The sequence below is a fragment of the Rousettus aegyptiacus genome, unplaced genomic scaffold, assembly GCF_014176215.1.
Source record: "Rousettus aegyptiacus isolate mRouAeg1 unplaced genomic scaffold, mRouAeg1.p scaffold_m13_p_11, whole genome shotgun sequence".
Taxonomy (NCBI): Eukaryota; Metazoa; Chordata; class Mammalia; order Chiroptera; family Pteropodidae; genus Rousettus; species Rousettus aegyptiacus.
In genome coordinates this window covers 60,352,391-60,374,047 of record NW_023416286.1, presented here as the reverse complement: position 1 = coordinate 60,374,047, position 21,657 = coordinate 60,352,391, and the positions used below count along the sequence as shown (strand labels likewise).

General features: G+C 41.5%; 1 protein-coding gene and 1 pseudogene across 1 annotated transcript in view; one reads left to right on the top strand and one right to left on the bottom strand.

The window, feature by feature from the left end:
- The window catches only part of ABCC4 (ATP binding cassette subfamily C member 4), a 220,836-nt gene extending 204,387 nt beyond the window's left edge, over positions 1–16,449 (bottom strand). The window contains exon 1 of the mRNA XM_016158617.2: positions 16,250–16,449. Within this exon, the coding sequence (XP_016014103.1) occupies positions 16,250–16,323 (74 nt within the window). The 5' untranslated portion in view covers positions 16,324–16,449. The remainder of the gene's footprint in view (positions 1–16,249) is intronic.
- Positions 5,564–5,682, top strand: LOC118609772 (annotated as a pseudogene).
- Positions 16,450–21,657: the final 5,208 nt, after the last annotated feature.

Below are 21,657 nucleotides of genomic sequence, written 5' to 3'. Positions count from 1 at the left end.
AGGTCAATTATGAACATACCAACCCTCAGCTTGAATAGCTGCATATAAAGAAAGAACAAAAACATTCTTTGAAAAGCCTGTGTACGTGTCTATTAAAGGACTTATTTGGCAGGAAATAAGTCAGGAGAGGAAAATTCCATAGTAAATCTCAGGATCCACTAGAACAGCTTTCTTCATAATCTTGGTATCTTCTCCCATTAGCTTTAAAAAGATATTTCCTATAACCACAAAAGCTCAGAAACAGAAAAAAAAAAAAAAAAAAAAAAAAAAGGAAAAACTACACAAACAGGTTTTGTCAGACTGTGAAGAGAATGCCATGTACAGATATTTTACAGATAGCCTGTCGCCCCTAGCTTTGTGCCTGTCCTCTGTCTCCCCACAGTCCTAAACCAATCCCAGGATTCTGAATGCCATTTTCAAGCTAATATAGTTCCCACCAAAAGCCTCTGTGTTCCTTGCCCCTCCACGCAGGTCACCTTATCAGAAGAAAGGCAGAGATGGAAGGAAGACAAATCACTCCCCGCATGCATACCCCACAAGAGTCAAGAACAGTGAATGGGCAACCCCCCACTACCCAGCTGTGTAACCCAAGAGCCACCTCCTCTTTCTCCCTTCAAAGAGGCCAGAGATAACATGGACTATTCCTCCCTCATCCCCATGAAGCAACCCTCAAGCCACAGCATGTACATTAACGCCTTTCTGAATAAAAAAGGATGCGGCCCACAACTCACTTCTTTTGCTGGGAATCTCAACAACAAGACTATAGGAAAACGGGAATACAACATTCACTAGCACAAATTAACTGTGAAGCACTTGCCCCCCATGTAACAGGTACCCTTCTAGGTTCTAAGCCACAGACAGGGTTTCTATTATGGAGCTCACATTTAGGAAGGGGAAAGGGAAGGGAATCAAACAAAAAAGAGACAGGTTCAAAACAATGATATGGACCAGAAAGAAAACAAAATGGGGACATGTGGCTGGGGGTGGGGATGGCTGTTTTAGATGGGGTGAGGAAGGAGAGCTCAGTAAGGAGGCCAAGTGTGGCCCAAGAGCCGAAAGACAAGAGCAGGTTCAGCGTGTAACGTCAAGTGCAGGAGCCCTAAGGCCTAGAGAAAAATCCTGCAATACTAAGTATTTGCCTCTAATTCAGCAGAGACCATAATAAAGTATCCTGTAGAAGGGAGTGGACCCAGGAATCTGGGAGAGGTAGCTGGGCTTCAGGTCCTGGAGGAAAACAGCAAACATGGCTAACATCTTCCATCCACTCTACAGAGCTAAAACTAACATGTTCAATTGATGAATAAAAAAACTGGCTCAGATTGGAATCAGACCAAGATCACACAGCAAAGACAGTCACCATAGAGTGTAAACTCATGCGATAATCTGGCTTCCTCAGCCTCTACCTGTCTCAGAAGATCCCAAGGGTACAGGGAAGCCACCCAGGCCCTCAGAGCTCTCAGCCTACTCCTTCTCCCAACCCACACCAAAAGCACCGGAATCGGCATATTGTCTAAACAAGCCAAGAGAGTGAAGGTTCGTGACATCTCAGGGGCCTTCCAGCCTCCACCCAGAATTTCCCGTTTCCTGGAAGCTCACCATGGTCGCCTTGTCTTGGCTTACTGTTGGGCTCGCTCTCCGTGCCTTACACCTCCAAAACTAAGTGCTTACTTATAATTGCCTTCACAGGCTAAACACTCACACTCATCTTCACACACAAACCCTTTAGGTATGGTCCCTCCAGCCACACAAACTGAACTACAAGTAAGAGACATTACCCAGTAACTGTCAGCATTCCCCCAGCTTCCACAGCCAGATGGACCAACCACCCCAGACTCTCAGACTCCCAGACTCCCACCGCCTGGCCTGCTAAGTGTCACCTCGAGAACCACACACTCTCCCCTGGTAGCTTTCGCAACCATCATTCTTCCATACAAAGCACAGGACAGGGGTTATTTTCTGAGAATACCCACTCAAGTGTGGATACTAAGAGGTTTTCACTAGTCATTACTCTTGGTAAATGTTTAGCAAATATTGGCATTGCCCTGTCCACAGTTGCTGTCCATGCTCCACAGCTAGCGAGGAAGGGCATATTTTATGGAATATGAACTTCGGCTCAGTTAGAGTAATCATATAAGATACTCTTAGGGATAAAAAGAGGTGCTGATAATGATTGCAATGTGATAAAGGGTATAAACCAGGATATGCTGGACAAACGAAGAGTTAGAGCCACCTGGCACAGGTGAAAAAGAAATTTATTTTTAAACAGACTTACAAGAGCTGTACGACCTTAAGCAATCAAAAATTTTACTATTAATCTGATTTCATATCAAATCAAGGTGTGTTTTTTCTCCCCCTTTTTCGTGGCAGAAGGGTAGGAAGGAGGCTGCTACATCAAATCACGTCCTTCCCAAATAAAAAGATGAGTCCGACACATTGAATCATAGCCTGTTAAGAGACCCAGATATAATGAACATAAATCCTTTTCCCTACATTCCAACTGAATGCTAAAATCCATTGGGAACCAGAGGACACTTCAGAAATAAAGATTGGTCCTTAATATCAATACAAGATTGCAAAGCCTAGAAAAAGAAGTCATCAGCAGCAGCGTGCCATGCTTTTGGAGGTATACTTCTTAAGAAGTTTAAAGACAGGAAAGAGAATTTCTGCCCAAACTAAAACACATCGTAGTTTTACAAGCACCACCCGTTTCACGAAACCTGGATCACACCAGCTCCTCCAGCAAAAACACACATCTGAGTGTAACTCTCCCTCCTCTTCCTTCCAAGGACCTTTGCATGGGGCTTTCAACATTTGAAGCTAGAAATCAGACAGTCCACGCCACCCCACCACCACCACGACCCCCACCCCTTGCCCTTCATTTACTAAGGTATGTGGCTTTGGGCACAAGATTTAATCTCTGTGTACCTCAGTTTCCTCAGCTAGAGGCAGTGAAAGTGGTCACGCTTGGCAAAGTGTTTACAAATGTTAATCGCGGATATAGTAGCATTCTACCTTGCATTACAGGAATTTGCATAATAAGGTAGAAAACTGTTCATGGACATCTCAGCAGGTCCTGGAGTGGTCAGAATGCCTGTGTCCAAGGTCAGGAGGGACTTTGCCTTTTACTGCAAAGAGGGAGGGGAGCTGAGAGAGAAAGAGAGAGGACAGAGTACAAGGCCCTCCCTTGAGAATCAAACAAAATCTTCAAAAATCTCCAAACCTCACTCTGCATGGATTTTTGTAGAAACCAGTAAATAGGGATGCCTTTCTGAGAGGGAAGTGGGGAGAGAAGAGAGAGTTCGAGAGAAGGCAGGAGAAGGTAGGGGCCTGAGGCAGAAAGGAGCCTGGGGAAGAGAGCACTGAACGCAGGGAGTGTGGAATGGGACCTCCAGCCAAGCTCCTCAGCTTCTTGGTAGGCACAGGGCCGAGCTGAAGCTACTGCCTTGTTTCCTGCCCCATGACTCCCACCCTGGAAAGACACACTGGAGCCTCACGCATGTCTACATTCTCCACATGCCTAGCATGGTCGGTCCTTCAACATACAAGGTACTACAACAGTGTTCATGTTCACCTCTTCTCCCTCCAAATTCTTGCCAGGAATTTAATCTAAATATGTGAGAGGGAGGAAACTACATAACACCTTTGAACCAGACCTTCTGTCTGAGTGACCCTGGGCTAGTTTACTTCAACCTACTCAGGCCTCTGTTTTGCATCTGTCACCAACTACTCAAAATAAAACTTTCCTAGAGAATTAGCCTAAAGTGACAGGGAATCAGAATGGCTAAGCCTGTCTCTGGTTCATCTAAAGGTTGCCAGTCGGAGTTCAGTTAAACCAATGCAACCTTCACCCACCTCGCCCGCTACCTTTTCCACAGTCTATTATGTTCACTACTAGCTGCTGTTTTACTCACTTTGTTCTGCCCTCTATAAAAATGCCAATTTCCAAAAATCAAAGGCGATTAATTCCCTTTTCTATGTTTGTGAATGGGCTGCTCTGTGGGATTCTTTCCTGCTGCACCTCATCCTTCCTGAAAGGGTTTCTTAGAATATGTCCCTCCCTGTTACAGGAAAAAAAATCCTTCCCAAGGAACTGTGTAAATGAAGCAGCCTTGTGGAATTTCCCTTACAAAGTCTTCAGTTTACTTTCTGAGTGGCTCTGAGCAGAGATGATCAAAATCCACTGGTGTGAGGGGGATCCTAATATGGCTTACTCAAAGGGACTAAGTTTCTCTTTGAAATTTTTGTCTTAAGAAAAAAACTTGGACTGCATTATATTCTCAAGGGGAAGAAAGAAGATTTTGAGTTTGCCTGAGAGAACAATGGAGCCATCTCTTTTTTTTTCTTGTCTATTAATACTGGATATACTATGGACTTACATGGACTTGCATGGGGTTTTCCCCAAAGCAAAATATTTAGTAAATTTGTATGTAGGTTGTAAAAGAGAAAGTTCAGAGCACAAGTTTGAGTTACATCATAGCCTGAAAGAACAGCTCACACTGGACAGCTTACACCAAAGATGCACCCACCTGGTGCTAGGGAACTAACAGCAACAACGACTGATGTATTTTCAAGGGCAATAATTACACTTGAAACGCCCAGACTGCCTGTATGGGGACAGGATTGCTTTCCTCCTAAGTAAAGCACTCTGGAGGATTTATGTGGATTAGCTCCACATCTTGAAGGGTTTCAGCGATTTTACCTGAACTCAACTCAAAAAATATGAGGAGACAGGTCTCTAATGAGCAGGTCAAGTAGTGGGCAAGGTTATGAGGTCAGAATCTTTGGCTGGTTCAGTCTAATAGAGGACAAACTATCACAAATACAAAGTAGGTCTGATCAAAGACAACCAGTGGCACTAACTCCAACCAAGACCTCTATAGGGCATATGAGTGCTTAAATCGGCTGGGGCTACCATAACAAAGTGCCACCGACGGGGGCGCTTAAACAACATGAATTTATTCTCACAGTTTTGCTGGGTAGAAGTCTAAGATCAAGGGGTCTGGGGCCATTAATGGAAAGCCGACTTGAGCAGTTCCAGGTGCAGTGCTGTTATTAAACTGCTTTCCAGAGGACTTCTGGTGGATGGAGTGATACCACCTTATAAACTGCAAAGTGCTTCCACCAATAGCAGCCCAGTTCTTAGCATAAATTAATAAATTAATTTCCCATGTTGCTTTCTTTTTAACAGATCTTAATTTCTGTAGGGCAGTCACTTCTTCACTCATCAGAGATGATATTACACACTGTACCACATGACCTCCTTACTGCCTTGCCCTTCTTGACTGTAACTTAGAAAAGAGGTTATAAAAGGGTTTAAAAATGAGTATCTCCATGCAAAAATGAGTATGTCCAAGATCCTTCCCGAATCATTTGCTGAGCCCCAACAGAGTTGAGTAAGCCCCACTGTGCTTTAAAGGAATCAGAAAAGACTAAAGAAACAACTTACAATTACTGAATAAGCTTATTAAGTGTGAGATGCTCAGCTCAGTGATGAGATAAAGATGTAAGATACTGGTTTCTGCCCTCAAAGGGCTAACAACTTAGTTTTTTTAAAAAGTCACATGATTCTGGCCATACCACCCTGAACAAGCCCAATCCCATCTGATCTTGGAAGCTAAGCAGGGTCGGGCCTGGTTAGTACTTGGATGGGAGACCACCTAGGAAGACCAGGTGCTGTAGGTGTAAGAAATAAAAAATAAGGGATTGTAAGCTGACAAAGTCCTTGCAACCTGTGAGGTGACCAAGGGTTGCCTCGCCTAAAAAAAAAAAAAAAAAAAAAAAAAGTCACATGAACAAAAACTTAAATAACAATTGATCATTTAAAACAACAAAAAAAGATATGATAAAGGGGTGGAATTTTGCAGTAATCCGCACTGTACCCATTTGCCGAGGGCCTGATATGTAGAAGTCACTTACTGGTACCATATTAGGTAATAGCTATTAAAAATGCACTATCTGTTTTACAGCTGAATGACTGTGTGTGTTGCTCAATGAACACTCAGAACTCAAATAAATGTCACGTTTGGATTCTGTGACAATCAGACCCCTCCAGGCCCAGCCTAAAGTTTTAAGTCATTTATAAATCTCCCCATCTACTAATTTCAAACAGGACAGACACCTTTCATACCATCTTGAAGGGCAGGGCACACAAGGCCTATTAAGTTTACCATGTAATCTCAGTTACATCCTGCCCAATAAAGCCCATAAATAAAAGTCTGCAAATAAAAACAGTTTATTAGGTGAGCAATTTTATATTCACAGCTTTTAATTGACAAGAGTGAGATTTCCACTCAATTACCCTCATAAGCACAATCAACCCTGGCATCCTTGTCTGACCACGGTAAAGACATAAACAGAGACAGGAAAGCCGAAGCTCAGGCTCTGGTATTTGTCAGACCTGACTCAATTCAGAGCTTCATTATGTCCTACCTGGGTAAAACGAGGACAAAGCCAGCTTCAACAAGAAGTTACTATAAGGATCCAAGGACCAAACATCTCTAAGATCCTTGCACACAGCAAATCCCCTTCTTCCCCAATCATTTGCTGAGTCCCCATAGGGATAAATAAGCCTCACTGTGCTTGGAGAAAGGAACATGAAAAGGGGTAGAGATGAGGGCAGTTCAGAACCCTTGGCCAGAAAATGGAAATATGCAGAGAAATGTGTCTGACCATTGGAAAGCTGTTAATCAGTGATTCTTAGTCTTCAGTGTTGACTCATAGGGAAGCTTTTAAAAATACTGCGTTCCACCCCAGAGGTGAATCAAATTGGCCTACAAAGGACCAGGTATTTAAATTGTATGGCTGTCCATGTAATTCAATCATAGTGAGGTTTGAGAAACTGCTGTGTATTCATAAACACTTAAACAAAATAGAGCTAGCAAGCTTAATAGAAATCACACAAGTCAATCATTTAAAGGAGGCAATTTGCAAGTGTATATAACTAGGAAAGACAGCACCAAGAGCCAGCCTGCGTTCCTTAGAAGAAAATAATGCCAAACTAAGCTCAATTCTTTTCTTTATAGTGTTTCAGAATGTCCAGTAGATACGATACCTCTGGACAGATAGCATGACTCTCCCAAACTGGTGGCCAAGTTAATCTACTGCCCATGGTGTTCACCGGCAGATCAGCCCCACCCTGGAGGAGGGGAGTTCCAGGACCCGTCCTTTCTGGTGTTCGGACTACAAATGTTTTCAAATTACTTTCAATAGGCAACAGTGAGGTGCCAAACTTTGGCACAACAAAGTTAACTTAAATAGTGATAAAAGAGAAGTTTGCGTGGGGACAAACCCCATGGACTGTGAGGTCAGTTGATCATGTGTCCAATATACATTGCTGATGATGCCCAAATTTTATCTCTGGCCCAGACTTCTTCCCTGAGCCCCTGATTCATGACTGATTACCTATCAACCTCTCCACTTGAATGTGTATAGCAGGCATCTCACACTTAACATGGTCAAAACCAAACTCCTGGTCTTCTCCAACCTGTTCCTCCTGCAGGTTTCAGTATCTCATCTAATGGTAACTCCATCCTTCCAGGTGCTCAGGCCCAAATCATGGGCACAATTTTGACTATCCCTTCTTCTCAAGTCCTATAGTCTGTCTAGCATCAAAGACCCCCAGCTCCACCTTCAAATAAGCTTTTCCCTGAATCCGACTACTTACTATTGACATTCCTACCATCCTGGCCTATCATTTCTTGCCTGAATTGCTGTGACATCTGCTAGTCTTCCTGTATCTATGACTTTCTTTAGTCTATTCACGATACAGTAGCCAAAATGATCTTACTAAATCCCCACTTCATTCCAAGTATAGCTCATCTCCTCCAAAGGCCAACAGAGTCCTCAAGATCTCTTCTTTTGCACTGGCCGTTTTCCCAGAATGTGCATGATTCATTCCCTCACCTTCTCTGTAGCTTTCCCTGGCTGCCCTGCCTAAAACTGTCATCTCCCTCACCCATACACACACTCCTAACTCCTTCCCCTGCCTTATTTTTTCCTCTCAACACTTATAACTATCTAACTTAATCATATTTTACTTATTTATCTTGTTTAGTATTCATTCTCACACTAGAATTTAAGTCCTATGAAGGCAGGATTTGTTATCTATTTTGCTCACTGCTATATTCCAAACACCTAGAAGAGGGTAGGCAAATGTTTTCAATAAAGCGCTAGATGATAAATATTGTAGGCTTTGCAGGTCATACAGACTGTTGCAACTACTCAACTTTGCTGCTTAAGCCCATAGACAAGATATAAATAAATGAGTGAGGCTGTGTTCCAACAAAATTTTGTTAACGAAAACAGACAGTAGGCTAGATTTGACTGATGGATGGTAGTTTACCAACTCCTAATCTAGAACATTACCTGGAATGCAGCAAGCACTCAAAACTATCTGTTAAATTGTCAAAGTAGTAGTTACTTAAAATATTACCTCTAAACAGATCAAACCCGGAATACTATGTCCAGTTATAAGTGCCACGTTAGAATAAAAACACCGAGAAACTAAAGAGCATTCATTTCAACCAAAGGAAAACCCTGCCATTTAAAGGTAGCATGAACTGGAGACAATTCTCTGAAAGACAAGGTTTCATGGGTCCATGATAGCTGTTTTTGAAAACCAGAACGCCATCATATGAAGTGGGGACATAAACTTTCTGTGTGTTGACAAAAAATTAAAAAGAGATACAGATGGGTAGAAATTTCCCAGAAATAAAACTGTGGCACTATACAAGACACTTCTGGCATTCTAATATGAAAAAATATAAGTAGTAAATTTCCCCATTACACATTATCTGGAAGGGATTCCTATACTGAGTGTGAACTAGAAGATCCATCCCTTCTGACCTTATGATTCTATGACATTGGACATAGGGCAGACAGGAGCTAGCCTGTGGAAAAAGAGCAGACAGGGACTACCTCACAAAGAGGCTGGCATAGAACTGACCATGGAACCGGGAAATGGAATAAGGAGCTAATCCAGAAACCATAGAAGGGCTGCAGGTGTTCACCAAGTACAGATCTGGGTAGAAGGAAGAAGTGAAGTCTGAGAGTTGGCATTTTTATTTATAAGGAATAGGGGAGGGGTATGATCTTGATGACTGTATATAATACCACCAGCTGGCAGGGAAGGGCATAACAACCAAGGGGTGTCCGCAACCCTTTTCACTGTTCTCAGGATGCACTACCCCTTTTCCAAGATTCTGCATCCTGTACACATTCATCCCCTCCCTGGGATGACTCCCCACTTTCTCCATTCGATGGCTCCTCGCAACACTCCATTGGTGCACACCTTATTCCTTTACTACAGCACGCACCCCAATGTGTTATGATTAACTCTTGCAGTAGACTGCTGGGCGCATGGACATTTTCTAGCTCCCTTATAGTAAGATGCCACCACATGACTGAGAGCTGGCCGGCAGGATGTGAGTGTCAATGATGTGTGTCACTTTCAAGTCTGAAACATATACAACCCCTTTCCAGCTGAACGAAGAAGACTTGATGGAGAGGACCCAAGGGCCAAGCTACAAGATATAAAAAGTCCAGCTACTAAGTAAGTGTGTAGTTCCCGACTCCAGCCAACCCAAAATGGACAACGTAAGAATAAATGTATGTTTGTTTGTTTGAACTAAGCCACTAAGATTTGAGGCTTTTCTCAGCAGCTAGCATTATTTATAAAACTAACACAATGACTGCCTCCCCCATCAGACTGTGTGAACTCTTTGAGAAAAATGTTATTTTTATGGATTTAAACCTGGCAACTAAGAAGGCACTCAAATGTTTACTGAATGAATAACTTAAACCACAAGAGTCAAAATAGTACCCTAGGACTAGACTCCTATTGTACTCTCAAATAGTAACCTATCTGGGACATGTTAGCTTACAATTGTTAAATAACAAGAGGAAGGTGGCACAGCTCTCTTTTCATGCTTTTTACTGCTTACTATCTTCCGGACATTATTCTAAATGTCTTATTAGTGTTCGGTTCACTTAATGCTCTCAACAACCCTATGAGGTGTATATAATGATTATTGCTTGTGGTAAAGAAAGTAGCAGAGATCAAATTTATACCCAGGCAATCCAGCTTCAGATGGGGCGAGGCTCCACCGTGGATTAAGGCCAGTGTGGCAGAAACGTGTCTCTAGCAATGGTACTGGGCAAACAGATCTCAGCCGCTTTCGTAACCCAGCAGCTCATTTAGAGGCAGCTGCCTAGCATCAGTCAGCACCCTAGTCCTGGCTCTGATGGCCCTGCAAAGGCAGAATAGTTACAAGACATGCCTCACCTAATTAGAAAAGACTAGTTACATGAAAAATGAAAGACAAGTCTTGGAGAGCATATTCTGAAGGATCCCTGAATACCATGCTACAGAACTTCTCTTGAGAACAGCAAGGAGGTAGGGGAGGTTGTTAAGCTAGAGGATAGCACGAACTTGTTTTAGGGGTAAGAATATAGCAAGGAGACCCACTGGGAGGAAGAGAAACCAAGAGTGTGAACTGAGGTCGGAGCAGAAGCGGAGAGAGACACAAGCCCCAGGAGGGCAGGTATATTGGGTGTTTCCTTCCCTGTGGATCCCACACACTTGTGTCCAGGAAACCTTTGCCGAATGAATGAATGACTCCAAGGGTATGTTTAAAGTTGAATGAAAAGAATTTGACGTTAGTGGATGAGGGTAAAAAAGTCAAAAACTGACAGGTTTATGCCTTAGCACTGGATGGATAATCACACCAACAAATCCACATGGCAATTCAGGAGGCAGCATAATAAAGGGAAGGTAGGAAAACATGCTCCGGATGCATGCATATATAAAGAGCATATTCATTCACTAACATGATTTTTAAATGTCTGCTGGATAAAGTCAACATATTCATTTTTTTATTTGGACGACCAACATTTACCTGTCAAAGCTAGAGACAGGCAGACAGGAAGGAGCCTGAGGCCCTGTGACCTCCTTGGTAGGAGGCTCCTAACAAATTGCCCAACCTCTCTGAACCGGGATTTCTTCATCTGTGAAATAAGTAGTCACAGGATGCCTGCCTCATAGGGTTGCTTGAGGATTGAGTGAGACATTAAATATAAAACAGTGAGTGAAATTCTTAGCACACAGGAAGCATTCTATTAGTGTTAGTGATTATCAATATTGTTATCTAAATGGAACCATCTCTGAGGACTAACTGCCTGCATAAGAATATCTGGGAGAAGGAAGGGAGAGGGCACTGTGACTGCATTTTTCTAGCATATCAAAACATACTCCTGAAATAGGTAAACAGGAGTTTTGACATCTAAAGAAAATATTAAGCAAGCTTCTGCTGAATTCCATTTTCAGTTAACTCTGTGTGTGTACATAATACAGGCATACCTCAGAAACATGTGGGTTCCTTTCCAGACCACCATGAAAAAGTGAGCTATAATCTTTTTGCTGGTGGAGGGTCTTGCTTCAATTTGTAAAAAGCACAGTATCTATGAAGGGCAATAAAGGGAAGTACAATAAAACGAGGTGAGACTGCATAGATAAAGAGATCTCACGTGGATTAGATTAATCTTTAAATGCGTCTAACATTTATCTTCCTGACTTCAGGCATCCTCTGGCCATAACAACCTGAGGCCTTAACTCTGGACTGGGTGAACTGCATTTATTATCATCTCCAGCCTCTCAGCGTTAAGGCTCAGAGATCATTGCATGCAGCCACACAGAATTTGCAAGGCCAAAGATAAGAGCTGAGTCCATCTAATTCCAAAGCCCACACCTTCCCACTGCACTGCAGGCATCTACCTGTATGCTATTCATCAACATAGAAAACATGTACAAAGGAATTAGAGCTCAACCAAAGAGGAAGCCCATGGAAGCATCCTCATTGGGTACAGAACCCCATCAAAAAGTGACAGGCGAGACTTAACACTGAAAGCTCAAGTCGTAGAGGAGGCCCCCATGCGCCACACCCCACAGAGCAGCTGTCCTGGAAGCTACATGATGAAGGAAAGGAGTCCTCTGGAGAGGTCAGAAAAGCAAGTTATCTACTTGACATACTGAAAGGATACTGGTTAACACCAGATGCAGGAATATAAGGATAAATACCAAAAAAAAAAAAAAAAAAAAAAAAAAAAACCACACACACACAAGAATAAACTATAGGAGATAAACTTATAAAATTTGTTAACACTGTTGATTTCACTCTGGGTACTTAGTAAATTTTAATACACCTTTGAGATATTCTATAGCTTGCTTGGAGCTGCAATTATTGTATAAAATTGCCAAAACTCATCAAACTAAACCTTAAGAAAGAGGAACAGGCTGAGGCCAGAGAAAGAGCCCTGAAAAGTTCCACTAGCCTCCATCTGCAACATGTGGATTCCCAACTGTTAATGACAAACAAGGAGATTAATATGAGGTAGTCTGAAAATGGTGCAAAAATCCTAGTTTAAAATCAAGCATTTCTATTCATTCATGATCAATATTTCCTGAGAGCCTAATACAACCAACCCTCTAAGCCACCTCAGCACTCAGCCATTTGCACTTCCCCCTCGTGTCATTAGCTTTCTCTGAGAAGAGTCTCCAGAGAGTGTGTCTTGACACCAGTGGCAGTCTCCACAACACCATTCGCTTTGTTGAGCCAGCGTCAGGGGAGCAAGAATTTAACCACTCTTTGGGCCAAATGCATCTGGCCCAAACCATCCTCAACCCCCATCTCTGGGGACATGTTCTATACTACCCCCCAACCTGCTGACCTCCAGGATAGGGGTGGGCAGAGGAATACTGAGTACACATGCGCGCGCGCGCACACACACACACACACACACACACACACACTACCCATCAGGGAGGATATCACCAGGGAGAGTCTCAGGGAACTGGGCAATCTAATGCCCAGTTGGACATGGTTCACAATTTTTGCCATTTATTATTTCCAATAATGGGGAGCAGGAAGAAGTACTCAATAAACCATAAGGGAAAATGGGCTGTTCTGGAAAAAAATGGGGTCTATCTTACAGCAAATTCTAAAAGAAATTCTAGCTGCCTTTTTTGTTAGAAATAAATAAGAAAATAATTTTTAAAAATACTTATAGAGATTTAAATGATGCTGGGATTTAAAAAGATATATTACAAAAGCAATAGGAGAAATTGAAAAGCTCATATATATCATATTTAATTATATATCATAATTAATGATATATAAATTTAAAACCTCCGAACTAATTAAGAGACAAGTGAGAATGTGGAAAAGTATGAAACAAGTTAGTTAAAAAATAGAAATGCCTCATAGGGACAAACATCTATTAATAGACAATTCAAAGAAATACAAATGAAATCAGTAGATATATGCTTCATCTCTATAAATAAAATACATTCAAATTAAAACTGGTATTATATTAACCTTTTTACTTAGAAAAAAAGTTTAATTCAGGTACTTGAAGTTGATAATGAAATAAGCATACAAACCCTTATTAAGAGGGAATATTCTATTGGAAAAGAATTTGTTCTTTCATCAGTAATAACACTTCTGTGAATAGAGAAAAAGATGCCTCAAAGTATATGGGCATGGATATACATTATATCATAATACACAGAAACAAATGGTGTTCAAAAAAAAGCGAAAGACTGTGTAGATTGCAATCATTAAATATCTTGTTTCGAAGATTATTTTATGCCATAATAAATGTTAACCATAGGAAATTAAGAAATAATTGGGATTCAAAACTATTTAGTTTTATGGAAAAGGCGTGTTCATAAAAAGTTTTAGGAGGAAGACTAAGACACCATCAAAATAGCAGCAGGTACTTGGCTAAGAGAAATAAATCATCCTTATTCCTTTCTTCTTTTTCTACAGTTTTAAATTTCTAACAGAAATAGAAAAAAATACGTTATTTTCAAAAATCTGTGACAATTACCAATAGCCATAATATATGACTCCTCTTAGACCCCTAAGTCCAAAATGTGCTGTGAAAACATCAAAATCTCAGTAAGGTTTTTTTGTATAAAAGTCAGTATGCTAGTTATTGGCATCTTTAAGAAAAAGGTAGCTACCAGTTCACAAGCTTAGAAAGCAGATGAAATTCGAGAAGAAAAAAGCAAACAACAATGAGAAGTTGAAAAATGAGTTTTTCTCTACAAGTTTGGCCTTGTCCCCAGGCAGCACTTCCTAGCTGGCCTCATTTCAGCTTTCCCGCCTGGACTCAGAGGGATACACAAAAAAATCAATGAAGTGCCTCAGACTTTAAAATTCCTCAAACTGCAGAGAGTAAATAAATACAGGGTGGCACTCACAGTCTACAACTGACTTCACAAAGACTTGTCCTTTTTTAAAAAACTAATACTAGAATAACAATGACAACGGGAGGAGTGGCTTAAAGTAGTGAGCCAGTCTTAACTTTCCATCAGAATTACCTGGAATGCCAGTTTAAAATCCACATTCCAGAGTTTCTAATTTTACAGAATTGATCTGGAATGGATATCAGAGAATTTGCATTTCTAACAAACTCCCAGGTGAGGTGGATACCGCAGGTATGAGTGGCACACTTTGACAACAGTTGTCCTAAAGTATGCACCATCTCCAACAGCAAGTAATTTAACAAACTCCAGCCTACAAGAACAAAGGTTATGTATGGAATAGCCTTCTCCATTGCATTTAAGAACAAGTGGTCCAATAGGAGCATTGGTTTGAACACGAGCCCAGATGTCCCAATGCCTGGTTTGGGATTCTGCTCACCACTACTTAGTGGCTGTGTGATGCTAGGCAACTTACTCAACCTCTTTGCTTCAGAGCCTTCAGGTGTAAAATGGAATTAACAGCTTCCCCTCAGCAGGGAAAACGGAAATGGGTGGCTATGAAAGTGATTAATGAGGAGCCCTCACTTTTCTATCTCCATGCACAAACATTTCCATAATCCACAAAGTGCTTCCTGAGGTCCTTGCCCTGCCTGAAGTTAAGGAGGTGTTTGCCTACTTATAATTTATGGTATTTATAATTTATAGCCATATTACTTCTTCGCCCTTCTTTAAAGGCCGACCACCAACCATGAGATGCTCCAACGCATACTGAACACACCATAATCAAAACGAGTGTAGGAGCACTCATTCCCTTAGGGTCCCTTAGGCTTTCTCTTAAAAAAAAAAAAAAAAAAAAAAAAAGGAAATATCAGAATATGTAGGAAAGATTAGGGACGACAAACATAAGATCTAACAATCAACCAAGTGTGACTGAAGTCCATTCAGTCAGTAGTCACAGCTGCTAAATGGAAAACTTTAGTTAAGAGCATCACCTCTGTAGGCCGTTTTGCACCTGTGTTTCCTCCCAGTTCAGGGACCCTTTGGTAGTTTTGGGACCACAGGACTCGTTGGGCAGGACCACCTGCATCAAGACCCTAGATGCTTCTCTAAAGGCTATAGATCCATGTAAGACGTATCCAGAGTAGTCCTCAAAGGTGGAAGTGGAAATATTAGCAATAGGAAAAGAGCTGGTCAAAGAAATACTCCAGTCAGGGCTGTATGTGTCCCAGGCAAAAGCCAACCGTGTTCAAATAGTGCCCCACTTCATTAAATAATAACAAAGTGCTTTTTACCCACATAAAATTTGCCACAACCGGATATTAGGACGCACAGTGAGAAACACACAAGAGAAACAGGGAGAGAGGGAGAAAGACAGAGACGTGGTCACGGACACAGAGGGAGCCCAGCCCGATGGAGCTGTAACACGCAGCTGTCACCTAAGCAATATCGGAAGAGGTGGGACACTATTGGGAAATGGCAATGGTCCAGGGCACTAATTAGGCTTCGGTTGAAATTAGATAAAGGAAGCTATTTATAAGCTGCTTGTTTAGAAAGAAAGAAAAGGGTGCAGTTTTAGTTCCGAATGCGAATCCCTGAGCAGTAGGGGAAAGTCGACTAAGGGCGGGGGGTGTGGGGGTGAGCTAGCCCTTTTTCCTGCTGGGCAAAGATTGCCCCCACTCCTCCCCAGACAGCCTCCATTCTCCTCCTCCTCTTCCCGGCAACGGGGAAGCCAGCTGGGCCGCGAGCAGCAAGGAAGGGGAAACCCTGCGTCCCCGCCACCAAGTCCCCGGGTTCCCCTCGCGACCCCGGCTCCCTCCCGCCCCGTCGCCCGGCGCAGACGGGGACCACGTGGCCGGCATGGGGCAGCCGTACCCGCCCCAAAAAGAGCCGGTGGAAAGCGCTCCCTCCCACAGAGGCTCAGTCTCCCTCCTCAAAAGGCGCGGACTCAGCGACCGGGGGACCTCGCAACTCGACCGGGACGCTCACCAGAAGAACACGCGCGAGCAGAGGTTCGCGCTCTGCAGCGGGTTGGGCTTCACCTCCGGGTACACCGGCAGCATTATCCAGCCGGGGCGGCGAGAGCCGGGGTCAAGCTGCTCGGACGGCGGTGCAGTTCCTGCTGCTCCTAGAGGCGCTGGCGGGGATGCTGGACCCCGGTCACCGCGCAGGTCCTCTTGGCTGGAGCCCAAGAACCACCCGCTTCCGGGAGCGGAGCTCTGGCGGCCCGCCCCGTCCCCGCCTCCGCCTCCCCGGCCGCGCTGCCTCGCGGGCGCCTGCTCCGCGCCGCGACTGCCGCTGCAGTCGCTGCCTGCAGCCGGTTGTCGCGGGCAGCTAGGCGGCGGGCGAGGCTGCTGCGAGCCACGCGCAGGGGCGACCCAAGGCAGCCGGCGCCGTTGGATAGAGATGCGTAAGCTGCCCACGAGGTACACAGTGCCGGGCAGCGAGGCTCCCACGTGCTCGCTCCTGGCTGCAAATTTCACCGAAGTTCGTTCTTGGAATCAAGGTGCCCACTCAGAAGTAAAGAGGCGAGGCACCGGCTCTACCCGCCCCCGCGGCTTAGAAACGCTCCTTGACTGCGGCTTTCGGAAGACCGGGAGAGAGCGGCCAGAGGGCATTTAGCAGCTCGCCATCCGGGCTCACTGCCCTTATCAGGACCAAACAAGGGTGCAGTGGGAGTTTCTCCAACTTGCGGACGAACATTTGACCTCGACAACAGCAGGGTTTAGCACAGATTATCTTTGTAGAGCTGCAATACCTAAAGAAAGATAACAGAAGATTAGAACTCAAATGAATTTAGAAGATGAAAGCATGCTGTCGTTGGGGACAGGCTTTGGCATCTTACATGTTGCATTGTACAGAAGACTCCTGTGAGTTTTTTGCTGCCCTCTTAGATTGGGAAAGGAGCATGAAGAGAGACAGACAGACAGACTTCCTTATGAATTCTTTCATCAAGCTCTCAGAACCTAGTAGAATAACTGTGGCAAACGGAACATATATTATGGAACACGGATTATGCGCATTTCTGAGTACCTTACCTCACTTTTAATTGTGACAATGCTGCAGTCAGGAGGTATTATTGTCCTTATTTTACAGATGAGAAAGATGATGCTCAAGGACAAAACTTGTCCAAGTCTTAGAGTCAGTAAATGATGAAACCCTATTGGGACTCAAATCCGAGGCCAGCATGGTCTATCTCACTGGTGGATGGTCAGTGTCCATGAAAATTACACCTAGAATATATTCGTTGAATGATTGTAGAACTCAATGAACAAAATCTTGGACTCACACTCTAAAGTTTTCAGTTCTTTTGTGGCCTCAGCAGTTTCTCTTCCCTTCAGCCCTAAATGTAACTTGCCTGAAATGGTGTTATTAATAATGGCTTTTAGTTTTAGTTATGCAAGATAAATAAGTTCTGGAGAACTGGTTTACAGCAAAGCGACTATAAGTGACAATACTGTATAATTTGAAATTTGCTAAAAGGATAAATCTTAGGTATTCTCAACATAAAAAAAAAAAAGGAAAATTGTTCAGATGTGAAGTGATGGATATGTTGACAGGCTTGCTTGTATTTCACAATGTGTGTGTGTGTGTGTGTGTGTGTGTGTGTGTGTGTGTGTAGCGAGTCATCAGGTTGTACACCTGAAATATATACAATTTTTGATTGTCAGTTATATTTCAAAAAGCTGTGGGGGAAAAATGCCTTTTCAGGAAAGTCAGACTATTTAAATATATAAGAATAGCAAAATGTCAATAATTTTTATTTAATGGGTGGTGGGGGTTATTATACTATTCTCTTGATATTTCATATATGTTATAGAATTTCTGTTACAAAAAAAGTACAATTAGAACTGAATATTGTAAGAAAACTATGATTATTACCTATCTTTAGATGTTAGCTCTTTCTCAGATAATAGTCTATGAACCTAAATAATCAGCCCTCACCTGATTTATAGTTTTCTTTACACCTCCCTAAAGTTTCTAGCCCTGTAAATTCTCAGCTACCATTTCTACTTCAAAGATGAAGAATTTGCTTGCAAAAGTTATGTCTAGTGACACCCCTTGTCAAACTGCCCTAGACCATTCTCTCATCCCCACGACTATCTCAGAATCCTCCTTAGCAGTCTCCAAACTACAAAAACGAGCAGTCCCTTCAGTTTCTGCTGAGTCTTTTTTTTCTTAACTTAAGATCTTTGAAACTTCTGAACATTCTTTTCTGTACATTAACTAATAACATTATTTCAAAGATTTACCAAGAACCAGCATTGAATTGTAGAAGACTGGATTTGGAGCCAAGGGACCAAGGATCTGACTTTTCATTTATTATCTAATCTGTCTTATTCTTATTTTTCTCAGGTCTAAATTGGGAATCAGTCTTCTACTCTTCCTACTTCTTATAGGATTATTGTGAGCCTCACAACTTGTGAGTGTATATATAAGACATAAAGCAACATATAAATAAATGGATTGTTGTTTTTTTTTTCATTCATTCAACCAATGTTTAGTGAATGCCTTCTAGGTACATGGCCACTAGACCAGGCACAGAACTTGCAAAGCTCTATCTGCACTTGTTTACTGATCTTAAATAGTTCAGTACTATAAAAAGACAATAAATGTCAGAGAAGTTGTGGAGAAATGGGAACCCTCATATGCTACTGGTGAAATGTGAAATGATTAGCATAACACTCAACAATTCTACTCCTAGATGTCTACCCAAGGTAAATGAAAACATATATTCACACAAAAATTTACACACATGTCACAACAGCACTATTCATAAAAGCCAAACAGTGGGAGAAAAGGCAGGAACCAAGTGTCCATTAACTGGTGATTGAATAAATAAAATGTGACATTACATACAATATTATTATTTGGCATTTTATCAAAAGGAATGAAACTCTGATACATGCTCTAACATGAATGAATGTTGAAAATATCACACTGAGTGAATGAAGCCAGTCATTGACTCTAGTAAGGATGAGGAGACAACATCTAGGGAGAGATCCAGTCTTGTCGTACTTGACGATTAATGCCCAAACAAACCTCAGGAGCACATGATACAAATTTGTGCCTTTGCAAAGTAGAAATGACTAGATGATCTATAGGATCCCTTTCAAATAGTTAAACTATCAAGTATTATATCAATGGTAGGTATACGAACTAATAATGCAGTAGTAAATAGTTCAGCTAAGACAAAGCTGGTCCTTAAGTGTTTTTCTGCTAAGACATATGGGACAAACAGCACTTACAATTTAAACATACTCTGGCGATTTTCCCTAGTTCCAAATATAGTGATAATTGCATTGTCTTTCTACCTTCTAATAAGTCTCCACTTTTGTTACCTCAGAAGTGGGCACCCAATTTAAATCTAGCCAATCATAATAAAACATGACCATGTCCAATAATATTGATTAAGAGATAAGCTCATGGTCCAAGCCAGGCCAACTGGTTTTCTTCTTTGAGAATTTTTGGTGGAGCTGGAAAGGGAAAATCTCACTTTCCCTTCTTATTGGGGAGTTGTAAGGATATGGCCCATAACTGCTAGTAGCCATGTCTCCCAAGGACATGTAGAGGCCTGAAAGAATAAAGCAGTACCCAAGGAAAGACATGCAATCAACAACTATTTATTAAATACCTATTGTCTGACAAGAACTGTTTCAGGAACTAGAGACAGAAGGGAACAAGACAAGTAGCATAAAAGGAAAGTCTTGGTAGCATCAAGTGTCTGGGGTTTCTAAAATTAATAGAATATCTACTTACATTGCATGACCTGCTATAGCAGAAGCTATCGTTTTCCAGTTCAAAGGCACCTCTCCAGGTCTAAGACATCTTACTGCTTATCTGACATTCCCTACTTAAGGGCCTTTTCTGACTATTGAAGCATATGTTCCCATATGCAAGGCAAGCCAAAACTCTGTAATCAACCCTCAACTAGTGATGGATGGGGAGTTGGTAGGTAAAGGCCCTGGTCCCCTTGCCTGTCAGCTGAAATATTCTCTCTCCTCTTATCCAGCAGGATGGAGGCCAGTTGCCTAAGCAGTAACTTGCTTGCTAACACACCCTTTATTGGCTTCCTTCCTTTCTCTATCTTATCCCACTCCCTACAAGTATTTTCCTGGGATCGCCTCCAAAATAAACTACTTCCACCCAAATCCTTGTCTCAGGGTCTGCTGCTGTGGGAACTTAAACTAAGACACCTACCAGGAACATCTTTCCAATTACTAAAAAATATATTCATTGCCTTGTAGGCATAAAAGTCCTAACTAATACTGTAAACCCTGGATTGTCCAATATAGTTGCACCACACATGAAGATTTTGAGGACTTGAAATACATGTGGTATACATTAGGATGTGCCGTAAGTGTAAGATATGCAGTAGATATCAAAGAATTATAAAAAATCTTTTAATATCTCATTAATAATTTTTTACATTGATTCTATGTTGAAATGATAGTATTTTGGATACATTGGTTTAAAAATATATTGCTATTATTAATTTTAATTTTATTTGTTCCTTTTTAGCTTTTAACATGGCTACTACAAAATTAAAACTACAGATTAGACTCTATATTTCTGTAGACAACACTACTATAACCAATTGATAGGCTCAAATACCACTAATTTATATTTCAAGAAATCAAATGAATCAGGTTTGTTATTATACAAATAACTTTGAATGTGCTCTAATTCATGCTAATTCATGAAAATAAGTCACCTTCAGGTTTCAGGACTTTGTTATTAGTAATGAATTACTTGTTTCACTTTCCATTGGATCTCAATCATATCTGTGTTATAACACTATAATAGAGAGCTACCGGTGAAATATTAAGCAAAACTGCTAACAAAGCCATTGGGGTCAATATATTTTATTTGGTCATTCTCGAAGGTATAATAATAATATTGGGAACATAAGTTATTTTATTTTCAGTCATTTGGAAAACTAGTCCATTATTGAAATGAGTTTGTCCAGAAACTGCTAAAAGTTGATAAAGATGTCCTCAGAAAAGGCTACACCTAAAAAGATGAAATCCCTTTTTTTCAGTAGGCTACAATCTAGGAAAAGTATAAGTAAAAAAGAAACTATAGCACAATAATACAAATAATAATATGAATGTAAATATACAGGTATATTCATTCTCACCTCTCAAATTAGCAAAGATTTTTAGAAAACACAATACTCCATGGTAATAAAGGCAAAATGTGATAAGCATTGTAACATACTATTGGTAAAATGTAAATTAAAATAGTCTTTTTAGAAAACCATTTGGCAATATTTATTAAGAGCCTTAAAAATCTTCATCCCTTTTGAATCAACAATTTTACTTAAAGGAATTCTACTTATAGGATTATCAAGGGAAAAAGTCAACATAGACAATAATTTATATACAAATTTATTT